The sequence below is a fragment of the Emydura macquarii genome, unplaced genomic scaffold, assembly GCF_026122565.2.
Source record: "Emydura macquarii macquarii isolate MOO-44397 ecotype Brisbane River unplaced genomic scaffold, CSIRO-AGI_Emac_v2 contig_306, whole genome shotgun sequence".
Lineage (NCBI taxonomy): Eukaryota > Metazoa > Chordata > Testudines > Chelidae > Emydura > Emydura macquarii.
The window spans coordinates 5,917,762-5,930,325 of NW_027130443.1; the positions used below are offsets into that span (position 1 = coordinate 5,917,762).

General features: G+C 43.5%; 1 protein-coding gene across 1 annotated transcript in view; it reads right to left on the reverse strand.

Annotated features, from left to right (window-relative positions):
- Positions 1-12,336, reverse strand: part of BTBD2 (BTB domain containing 2) — a 33,042-nt gene extending 20,706 nt beyond the window's left edge. The window contains exons 1-2 of the mRNA XM_067557691.1: positions 11,775-12,336; positions 3,321-3,440 (exon numbers count right to left, since the gene is read on the reverse strand). Of these exons, the coding sequence (XP_067413792.1) occupies positions 3,321-3,440; positions 11,775-12,325 (671 nt within the window). The 5' untranslated portion in view covers positions 12,326-12,336. The remainder of the gene's footprint in view (positions 1-3,320; positions 3,441-11,774) is intronic.
- Between the last annotated feature and the right edge of the window lie 228 nt (positions 12,337-12,564).

The following is a 12,564-nucleotide window of genomic DNA, read 5'->3' on the forward strand; positions in this document are numbered from 1 at the left end:
CTACTGTGTGAAGTAGGGACCCAGACAGTAACTTAGAGCAGATTGAGGCTGTTTGTAAAGCACATTGAGAATTTACTATAAGGTGCTCTAGTGATACCAAGTATTTGTTATTAAACCATCGGATTACCTATTTTGTCCTTCTTCCTTACATCAATATTTTATTTTTACTAGGCTAGCATCCTTTTATTGCAAGCTAGTTTTAAAAAGTTAATTTACCAGTTATTTGTACTACAATACTGTGCTATTGAGTGCAGTGGCTATGTTAACTGTTTTGTTTTAGTACTATGTCCAGAAACAACGCATGAAGTCAAGGAAATGACATCAGGATACATAACATGTTTTGAGAAAAAAATTAGGAGTCAGTATGACTTCAAGTATCTACAATTCTAAGAGCCAAGAAAAAATTAAAACAGCCAATATCCAAATGGAAAAGCAGACTGGGGCTACATAAACCTAGACAAGCCCATTGTGAGTTAAAAAAATTAGCAAGACAGTAGAACTACAATGCAGATACAGCAGATCATTAGTCCACCAAGTTTGGAATCCAGCTTCTGACAGTCGCCTGTAACTAAACTTTAAGGATGGCAAAAAGTGCAATCATGGACATTGGTGAAAAATTCCTCCTGACCTCACAACATCAGCTCATGCCCTGAACCACATCCAGGAGGCCTATGTAAGCACTTTTGCATGAAGACAAGTGCTAAATTCCAAGAAAATTGTTACACAAAGCCATTAAGCTTCACTGCTCAGCCTGCTCAATATGGGAACATACCTCCCATCTTTCCTTAGTACTTCTAAACAGGCAGCCCGCTGAGGCAAGAACCTTGTCTTAATGTCTAAAGTTATCTAGAACACAGATGCACCACACACGTAAAGCATGAACTTTAATCATCCATATCTTAGCATGACTACAAGTGTTAGAGTCATTACATTATCCAAGCCTTATTTTTCTTTTCTATAGGTAAAAAGAGCAAAAAATTCTTTCTTCTGTTATTTGACTGATATGACGGAATAGTGTGAATGATGATTTCAGTATTTTCAGATCATCTTCCCTTCAAAGACCACTTTATCGGCCTTTCAGCAACCACACTAAAATCTCAGTCTTTCAGAAAAAGTCAGTTAATCTCAAATTTTGGCTTTTCTTAAACTCAATCACTGTTTTAGTTTGGCTTTATTTTTAAAAATCAGATGTTAAAACTAAACACAAGCTTGGTTTTGCTGGATATGGATTAAAGTTGAACTAATCAAAAGTTCTTATTTCCACAGGCAGGAAGCACTTTTTCTGTAGGGGAGGTTTCTTCAGGTGCTTTCATCGTAAATCAGATGCGTCAGTTGAAAGGGGTCCTGAGGATTTCTAAGTCTTTGTTCTAGGGAAACATTTTTAGCCTTTAAGACTCCTCTCTGATGACTTAGCTATAGCAGAAGCACTTTTTCTGATTAAGGAAGCAAAAAATATATGTTCCAAAGCTATATATAGGCAGTGTTCCTGACAACCTGAGAGGTGGGAACATGCGTGTCAAGAGTAGGAGGATGGGAGCAATTAAGTCAGATACAGAAACCAGATTACTGAAACAAGACAATTACCGTTCATTGCATGTGTACACTTGAAGTGCAGTATTTAATGTTTACATGGCTATGAAAAATTATTCAGGAGGACGTCCGACAGCATTTTGCTTAGGTACCAATACTCTCACAAGCTATTGAGAAGTCAGTTTTGCAGGCAAAATGTGGCCCTTCAACAAGCACAAAGGACTCCCATTGCCTTCAGTGAGAACAGAGAACATGTACCTGACAGCCACAGGGGCGTCCAAGTTTTCTGGCAGCTTTAAAAAGGACACTCAAGCATGAGGTTACAGGTAGCGTGGCAGATTTTGATTTAAATTGTTAGTCACCAGTAAATGCTGATTTCACCTGACACAGAAATTGACAAAAAAATATCATAGCAGCTGGTAAAAACAGCCTCCCCTGCACCCAGAGATGCAGTATGCCGGCCCGGCAGGCAGCCTTCTGCACCCGTGCTCACTCACTCACCAGCTGGGAGAGCAGAGCATCCCCAGGCAGGAGCTATTCAGCAGTGGGGAGACCGGCTTCCCTCATAGCCAGGGACTCTTCCTCCTTTCTCCCAGTCCTGGCTTGGAGTCTCTGCTCTACCTTACTAGGACCACCACCCCCTTTGCAGGAACGGGGTGGCAGTGGCCCCACGGATGCACAGGGAGCCCTCTGCAGCCCTGCTATGAAAATGTATTAAAATCTATACAAATCAAAAAAATTCAAAAAAAACCCAAACATCTATATTAATTTACAGAAAAATAAAAATCAAATTCTGGCAAGTCTTGTTATAGGTTTGGGGTTCTCCTCTTTCACTTCCATTATCCAATACTAAAGGCTTGGGGCCAGCGCCTCAGCTGGCATCTGCTATCATGTTTTCACTGACTTCAACAGAACTCGACCAACCTACACCAGCTGAGACCCAGCCATTAAATCATTTCTCTAAACAATTTAGTCCTTTCATTTGGAAACAGGTTTTCCTCCAGTTTCCAACTGAGCTTCAATTGTAACTCATACGGTGCTAAGAGTGCCACATGCTTTTCTCCTCTTTTGAAGAGCATTAGCATCCATATCAAGCCACCTCTAAGAACACGATTTATTAGGCCTGATCTAAATACAGTTGAGTATCAATTTAACTATTTCAGGTAAAGGTGTGATTGATGGATACAATTAAACCTTTCAACACTAAGAACTGTACAGCTATACTGGCATAAAGATATTTATCAGTAGAGCTCATTCCTATAATCCTAGTATAACTGTGTCCAAACCAGGGGCCAGACTGTTTCACCTATATCAGTTACTAAACCAATGTAGTTAAAGAGGTATAAACACTATTTAGACATGTCCTTAGTTAATCTGTGCAGCAGAACCAAAAGAAGTGCAAGATATTTGTCTAGGACTTACATAAACAATGGCTGTTTTAAAAAGGTTTATCAGATATGAAATAGAAGATTTTAAAATATTAGTATTTAAAGAACATGTTGTACCAAATAACAATTAAAATAAAAATTTTGATATAAGCTACTTGACTATCTGTTTTAACCAAAAGGCACAATGATTATTTGTATTTGGAAATATTCTTGTTCACAATAACCTGAACCCAGGTATAAGTGAATTACACTGAGGGTGACCAGATGTCCTGATTTTATAGGGACAGTCCCGATATTTGGGGCTTTGTCTTATATAGGAGCCTCTTACCCCCCACCCCATCCCGATTTTTCAAACTTGCTATCTGGTCACCCTAATTACACTGTACAATAAAAGAGGCTTACTTTAGCAAAGCTAGGAAGGCGGCAGGCTCCACATCAGGCAGCTCAATCTCTGTAGAAGTTGTGGCCATTCCACCATTAAACATTGCATCGAAGACCGCACTGCCCACAGCCAACACAAACCTAACATTAAAAAAAATAAAATAAAAATCCTACATTAAACTACATTTCACTATTTTTGAAAAAAATCCCATTTTAGTTTCTGTTCCACCTACCCACCCCAAGGGGAAATCAGTTACCGGTCACAGTACAAACGTAAAATACTCAGAAGCAATCCACTTCTGTTCTAGGCCATATCACTACTATATTACCAACACCACCAGACAAAGTTGCAAACTAGTTCATATTTGGAAGTCCCATCCCCTCAGCCCAGTATGCACTGAAAAAACATAATGGCTCCTGTGAAGCTGGAGTTTATGCATTTTGTAACAGACAATACATGTGCTAATGTAATTGTTTGCACTTGTGTACCACCTTTCATTTGAGGACCTCAAAGCACTTTACAGTCTCATAACCACCTGTGAGTTAGGCCCATTTTACAGATTGAGAAATGGAGGTATAAAAGAGATTAACTCAAGCTACCCCACTTAATCACATAACAGTTGGGAACAGAACCTAAGTGCATGTCTAAACTGCAATTAAAAACCTGCAATTAAAGACCAATGCCAGCTGACTCGAGCTCACAGGACTTGGGGTAAGAGGCTGTTTAACTGCGGTGTGGACGTTCAGGCTTTGCAGTTGAATAGACCCTTAACTCTGAGCCCAAGTCAGCTGCACAGGCCAGCCGCAGATGTCTAACTGCGGTGTAGGCATGCTTTAAAAGTCCTGACTAATTGCTCTGTTCTAAAATATTGGACATCATGCCCAGAAAACCAAGAGGAGTCTAAACAAGACAGTTTTCTATCTTTCTACCTCCCGAGTAGCAATGAAACATCAAAAAATATTTTTGATTAGAGCAAAGATAAAAATCAAATGTGCAACTTCAACACCAGGCAGAGATACCCTCCTCCAACCTTTCTGAAATGTATCCATCTCCCCACCGCTTTGTACTCAACCTTCCCCCAAAAACATTCAGCAGGGGGGGGGGGGGGGACACTGATTGGTTAGCACTGCATCCTGCGAGGCACTACCTTTCTCACTACTCTTTACCAAAAAGTCAGTGTTCCAGTCTCATTTTCTCTAAGGATGTTTACTACTTCTGGTCACGCAAACCCCAATAAAGATCTAATCGTATAAGCTGAGAAAACAGGCAAAATTTCAATGCAAGCACAAAGTGATAACGCTGGGTACACACAAAACATTACCCATTGCCATAAGTTTACAATTAACACAAAAAGCCACATTCCCTACCCTGAAGAATGTTTATTTGGAGTGCTGTCTCAAAACAACATAGATGCTAGAGAATCTGTTCTTTACCATTCTCTCATGTAAACACAAGTGAACTTCATCTGCTGACGTGCACCTCTAGCTAATCAGACATTTAAGAGTGAGAGTAACTTGGTCCACTAGGAAACATGCACATATGAAAGTTACAGTGCATGCCTTATATGCATTAGAAAAGCAAAGGTCTGAAAAACGTAGTTAATTTAGACACAAGTTCATTCATTTTTTCTTGGTGGATGCAATCGAATAGCCCCTACATCTCACATAGATTGAAGACCACTAACGTAAGTGCATATATGGCATCAAGATTCTCTTTCCACAGAAGAATTTGGTGAGCAAACCAGGAGCTACAACAGAACTGGAACCACTTCCTAACTGTTGTCATAAAGGAACAAGCTGGAAAGTTCTGGAGCCTCTGGCCAAAGCACACTCAACAGGACAGAGCCCTCAACCCAACCTACAGGTGCATCAGCGATCCAAAAGTCTCAAGAGCTATGGGGTTTCTTTGTATGACAAGAGGCATGAGACACAAAAGGGTGAATTCTGTGTACATGGTACCTTTAAAGACACCCTATTCCTGAAAAGCAACCTTGATAAGATTTCCCTTATTGCAAAAAAGATGTTCCTTTCAGCAAAATTAAACTTCTTTTATGGAGATTACTTTATAAATTAGTAAAATCCTTATTTTCAGTGTTGTTGTAGTCAGGTCAGTCAGTCGGCCCCAAGTTATTACAGGGACAATGTGAGTGAGGTAATATCTTTTATTGGACCAACTTCCATTGGTGACAGAGAAGCTTTCAAGCCACACAGAGCTCTTCTTCAGGTCTGGGAAAGGTATTCGAAGTGTCACAGCAAAATACAAGATCCAATGCTCTGAGTACCTTTCCCAGACCTGAAGAAGAGCTCTGTGTGGCTCGAAAGCATGTCTCTCTCACCAACAGAAGTTGGTCCAATAAAATCTTTACTTTTTTTTTTTTTTTTTTTTTTTTTTTTTTTTAATTAAAGAAAAGTGAGATTGTGCCTGGACTGGCAAATTTTCATGACATTTTGCTAGCTGTGTGGGGAAAGGGGGCACTATATCATCAAAGAACCGTTTCCTCTAAATGCAGGAGAAAGACTAATGGGCTACTGAGTAGTTTTCCCCAATTATTACCTAACATTCTGGTTACTTCAAAGGGCTAAGAATGCAGCAACACAAGTACAGTACACTGAAAGAAATAATGTATTGAAGGATGTCTTTCATGGAGTAATTTTGGAGACAGTCCACAAGGACAAATTTTAAGAGACTTGATTCATGCCACCAGAATCACTAAATGAAATGAAAGCATTTTTCATATAAGTGGCAGTAAGACAATGGAACAGTTGGGTTCAAGTTATATATACCTCACCTGTTACTAGAAATAACGTAGTTTAAAGGGCTTGTAGCTGCACTTGAGAGGGTTCCATTTGCAAGGCCGAGGCACATGCAGCTCCCAGGGATAGGGAACCTTCAGAGACCATTCTCAAAGGATTTGAAGTTTTAAAACTAACTTTTCACAATTTCTGCTTCCATTTCACTCAATGGACTAATCACTTTGGTTAGTTTATAGTGGAAAACCCTCCAAATTCTTAGCTAGGGGACGTCCCAGCAGATCTCACATCGGAAGCACAACACTCCTAGTGTGGAACTTTATTACTAGTACATTTGAAGATGGTGAGACTTCAAAAGGTACACCATTAACTTGCACATCACTCTGAAGATTGCTTACCATTAACGTTCGAAGTAAAACAAGACTACTATAGAGATAAATGGGAAAAACAGTTATTTTCTCTAACATTTGCTGATAGTTTTCCCTGTATAGTCAGACAATTTCCCCTGTTTATGTGGGTCTTTCAAACAGCAACTGAGAAGAGATTTTTAAAAATAGGAAAGTGTGATTGCAAAACCATAAAGTGGCAGAGGAACTCAAGGGAAGGTAGAGCACCGGAAACTATTTTTAACTTATTTTTTTAGAATGATCAGATTTCAAGATTATGTCCCTTTAGAGCCAAACTAAACAAACCACTAGAAATATTAACTGTAGAGAAGACGCCACCTCTTATTTTAGGGAACAAGCCTGCACTGCTAGGAAAATGAGCTGGATGATCCAGAGGTCTTTCCTATTTCTAACTTCAGTGCAAGTGTGTGTACGCACATAGGTAGCTGTTCTCAAAAAGGACAAAAGATCCCAAATGTCCTAATCTATCACTAACAACCATTTAGGCACAGTCAGAATTCACAAAAAGAAGGATTTTTTTTTAACAGTGCACACAAAGATGGTAGCCAAAATAAAGTAAGCTAATGTAGGAGTTACTGTAAGTGACCGAAGCACATGAAAGGATTTAGAAAGTGAATAGTAATGCCTGATACTTTTTCAATAGTAAACAAGGGAGGCTGAAAATTTGTGATGCAAGAATCTGATTTTTTAGGAATGTAATATATCAAATGCTAAGAGATTATGTAAAGAAAGTCAAAGAAACCTTGTGAAGGGTTAACAAGTTAATTTAGCCTATCTGTGAAGTTTCTTGAAGCCTCTAAGAATATTTTCCTGGAGCCAGAATATCTGTAGCTCAATACTACCTCGCTGTTCTATAAACCATTCAAGAACCAGCAATATCATATCATTTCATACTACCTCCCTGATTCATTCCCTCTATCATACTACTAGTTGGTAGTTCAAAGCCTGCACCATCTTCCACTATACAATTTATATTTCACAAAAGCTGACAGAGGAATAAAGGAATACAGATGCATTACTCCAATACTGCCTTCATAGCACAGCTGAAGGTTTGGCTACCATTTGTGATCTATCTGATATTTGTTTCTATTCCTACAACTATATAAAAAACAGAAACTTCAAGCTCGAATTTCTGTCAAGTTTTCTTAACTGTACCATGCATAAACAGATGGCAACTTTATCTTCCCAGAAATGCCACTTCAACTCCGAATTCCTCCACTACCTTTAAACTGAACAACAATGCAAACCACAACCATTCAGTGTGTGCGCCATTTACCAATTAAAACAACAAATACACCCCCTTTACAATACCCTTTTGTGGGGAGCAAGTAGCAATAGAAGAGCTCTGCTAACCGCACATTTAACAGATTCATAGGCAGGAGCCAAGTCAACTTTCTTATACTAGGGTATTCCCCTACCATACCCACTCTTTGTATTTGGCTTGGTTTGTAAATCAACAATTGATTAATAAAAAATAAAAAAAACTCCTCTTCGAGAGCCTGGACAATCTTTAAAATGGTCATTGTCTGAAAACCTGAATTCTGAAATTTATAAAACAGGCATGGCCATGGAACTCTGTTTTCACAAAGAAGGTCAGTGAATCAAAACCATTACATCCCTCAAATAAACTGACAAAATCAAAGGTGAACCACAAAGTAACTATGAATTAACCATGTTTCTGTGCAAAACACCCTCTACCACTCAGGCTGTTGCCTGGTCATTCAGCACAGAAGTGTTTGTTAAGTTGTTTAAACAAAAATTAAACTAAGTGCCTCTGAAATCCTCTTGTTACTTCCTGGATCGCCAAAATATCCCAGAATGCAAGATCACAAACACCAGAAGTCTTACTGCAACATATGTAATCTATACTTGTGATGTCACAGCATGATGCAATTTGGTATAACTCCAAGGAACCAGAAAGTGGGAGAATTTCAAAGCAAGATGCTTTAAAAGGTTGCTTACAACTTAAATCTGTGCTGAAAGTCCCCCACAAACTGGTTAGCAGAGCATGCAGAAAAGAAATATGCTTAATTCAAATATCACTTTTGCTTTCAAGCCCATCTTTAAGGAATCTACTTTGATCATTTCTAGTTGTAACACAAAAGTGTTCCTATTTTCCAAGCCCTATGAACAAGTGAAATAAACTGGATTAAAATAGAAAGCTAGATATGACATACTTTTTGAGGGGAAAAAAATTCGAGAGAAAACATTTACACAGACAGCTAAGACAAAAGAAAGAACGAGGAAGGCATTGTAGAGAAAATTCCATTGCAAAGCATTAATGTTAAGAAAAAGACCGTAAGAATTCACTGGGTCACCGACTGTGTTAAAATGAGCGGCACTGGCACTCACTCTTCACTTGAATTAAGAAATACGCTAAGTACCTCCCAAAGCAATAGGTGACAGACAATGCTAGCCAACTCATCACTATATTTCAAAGGAGGTAAGTCTAGTATCAATTACTAGCCAACTGAATCAGGTACTATCTAATATCAAGCCAAATTCATCATGTGCCAGCAATGCCTCTCTGCCACGTACATTGGCCAAACCGGACTGTCACTACACAAAAGAATAAATGGACACAAATCAGACATAAAAATGGTAACATCCATTAACCAGTAGGAGAGCAGCACTTCAATCTCCCAGGACACTCTGTAGCTGACTCGAAAGTTGCCATACTTCCACAAAAAACTTCAAAAACAGACTTCAGTGAGAAACTGCAGAGCTGGAACTCATATGCAAACTTGACACAATCAGATTAGGTCTGAATAGGGACTTGGAATGGTTATCTCGTTACAAGAAGTAACTGTCTCTGTTCACAAATTCTCACCTTCTAATCAACCCTTGTGAATAGGCCCCATCTACTCTAACTGAATTGACTTTGTTAGCACTTGCCCTCCCCATTGTTGTTTCCTACCCTTGGATGTATACATATACCTCCCATCTGTGATTTCCACTTCATGCATCTGATGAAGTGGGTTACAGCCCACAAAAGCTTATGCCTGCTGAAATTTGTTAGTCTTTAAGGTGCTACAGGACTCTGGCTGTTTAAGCCAAATTCAAACTCTTCAGCAAACAACCACTTTGGGGACTGCAAGCTCTTAAACTATTGTTCGGCCTAAAGTATCAATGCAGACTAGCTGCTTAGTGTTCAGTGAACTGTTTTTCATATCCATTTGAAAATGTGATTTTTTTTATGCTGATATTTTTCTAGTTGCACAGTGCTAGTGACAGACAATCTCGAAACCAATATAAACCTAATGCAGACATATCATTCAGCTGTAACTAGTTTTTAGTGAAGACTTCAATAGATAAAGTTATATACCAAAGTTACCAGGAAAGGCAAATGATTTTAAAAATAGTTTCCTTTTAAAATAAAAAGGACATCTTTCTAGTATTCTACACATTTTGCCCAACCTTCCTTTTTCATTTTTCACTACAGATTTAGTTTAGCAAGCTGTTTCCAAAACAATTTTTTTCTGGAACTGATTCAAACTAGAATCTATGGATTCTTTTTGCTATTGTAGTTCTGTATGCTGTTCAAAACAGATTTCTCCCATTTCTATGCCTTTTAGAAAAAAAGTTATATAATTCTGGGAACTAAACCCTGTTCTATGGCTTTAAGAAGGGTAGCAAAAACTACACACTACTCCTTAAGTGGAATTTTATTTAGCTGAAGTTTTACATCAAATCCACCAACCAAAACCTCCATGAAAATCCTCTGAGATGCTTCTTTTTAAACAGCCAGTCCAAAAAGATGCATTAACTCTGGAACACATCTACACCATAACCACTACCACGCTGGAAGAATTGAACACAACATCATTAAACTAGGCCTCTATCTTGTGGGCAGAAGCTAACTACACCTTGCTACAACACTCCTCTGGCAAAACCTGTAGCAGTTTACTCGGTCTATGCTTCAAGGTGGCGTTTTACCATGTCCCCAGTGTTTTTAACCTTGTCAGGAGACAAGCAAATTGTAAATACCACCCACAGATTTGTGTAACGTAAACGGCCCTTAAGTTATTAAAACCCTGTGTACATTCACAGTATTCTGAAAGTGTTGTAACCTGTCTCATAGCTGCAGGTAAAATATGGGATGGTAATCTGATAACTAAAACAAAGAGATAAAATCAAGGAAGGGAAAGGTAAACAAGGGACCAGCCTGCATGAAAGAATTACAGGTAGCATCCCTAACTTTTTCATACCATCTCCCCAGAAGGAAGTACTGGACAGAAAATTCACATGGCATAACACACACACAAGTGATTACACTCTAAGGAAGTGGCTCCTCTAACACATGGACCAATATTGAGTCAGTGGCTATCCATTCCCTTCTTTCATGAGGATTCTCTGTTCTGTGCCCTTATGATCCCCCTGCTCCCTTTCAGTCATGGATGTGTAACCCACCAAACAGTTGGTTACCTGTCTCTCTCTGTGCCCAGTCAACAAAGGATTACAGGCCCTGCTACAGAGCCTGGTTCTTCCGCTCAAGCTGTAGAGACTCGGGCTTCTTGCTCTGGACAAGGTGCCAGTGGGGTGGACACAACGCTGGGTAATCAGTGGACTACATGCCCTCTAACCCACCGTTGCTCCGGGCCAGCCTTTCCAAACCCACCTCTACGGTGCAGAGCCCCCCAAACACCCTGCAAGGCAGGCCTGAGATACAGACAACTCGGGGGCCCGCGTTCCCATGCTGATTTGGCATCTTCCTGCTCTCTCCCCCCCAGTCACCACAGGCCTGGGAACCGACTCTTGGTCCTCGCAAGGGCGGAGGCCCAGGCTCTTGGATGCCTCGGCGGGGGTTAGAGTGCAGACAGCCCAGTGAGGGGCGGGCAGGACAGGAGATTCATCACCCAGGGGCCATGCCCCCCCCCCTTTGCCCCTTCTCGCTCCCTGGAGGTAGGAAGGCGCTCGTGAGAGCGAAGAGGGGAGCAGAAGGATGCGGGGATGCCCCCACCCCAGCCCGCTCGCCGGCCCACACCGGGCTGGCGGAAAACCCGGGCGGCAGCGATGGAGGAGGAGGGGGAACGCGCGGGGTCCCCGACCCAGCTCCGGGGAGCCCCTCTGCGAGGCGGCGGGACCCGCCTGGGATGCGCTGCGAGCCGCGGCCAGGCCTGCGGCCGGCTCCCTCCGGTGCAGCGGGGCTGCGACAGGAGCATGGGTCGGTTCCCTTCCCTCAGCCGGGCCCGGGATCGCCGCTCCCCGCCCCGCCCCGGGCGGCCCTTACCTGTGCACCGGGATGCCCCGCTCCCCCCCCCCCCCCCGGGCGGTGCCTCCTCCCCTGCCCCGCCGTGGCCCCCCGGCCGCTGCCCACCTGTGCGCCGGGATGCGCTGCGAGCCGCGGCCCTTGCCCACCAGGAAGTGCACGTCGCTGAGCACCTCGTTGTTGAAGAGGAAGGCGAAGCGCTCCTGCACCGTGGGCTTGGTGGCCTGCCAGTTGTACACGGGCTCCCGCTGCAGGGGGCCGCCCGCCCCGCCCAGCGCCGGCGCCGAGGAGCCGGGACCCCCGGCCGCTGCCGCCGCCGCCGCGGGGTTGCCGGCCCCGCACTGGTTGTAGGTGAGGCCCGGCGGGGAGGCGGGGGCGCCGCTGGGGCCGTTGGTGCAGGCGGCGGCGGCGGCGGTCGCGGCGGCCCCGTTGCCCGGAGGGAGCGGCTGCGGGCAGGAGGAGGAAAGGCCCCCGGGGCCCCCGCCGCTCCCACCGGCCGCCATCTTGTGCGGAGGAGACGCGGGAGGGCGGCGCTGCAGCAGCACCAGCAGCAGGAGCGGCGGCGGCGGGCGGGACGCGGCGGAGGGGCCCGCCGAGGGGGAGGGGGCGGCGGCGCGGCGGCTGCTGCTTATACACAGGGCCGGGCAGCAGCGGCGCATGGGGCTCGGGGCGTAGCGCGGCGCCGGCCGCCGGCGGGAAGGGAGCGGGCAGGGGGGCGGGGCATGGGGGGGTGTGGGGAGTGGAGTTGGGGGAGCGCGAGGAGACCGGGCGGAACCGAGGGGGGGGGAAGAGATGTGGGGGGCGGGATCTGGAGGGGGCAGAGGGAGAGGTGCGTCAGGTGAGAGAGGCCTGCACGGAGGACGGGGTGGGGGCGTGTGGAGAAGTGGGGGCGGGAGGA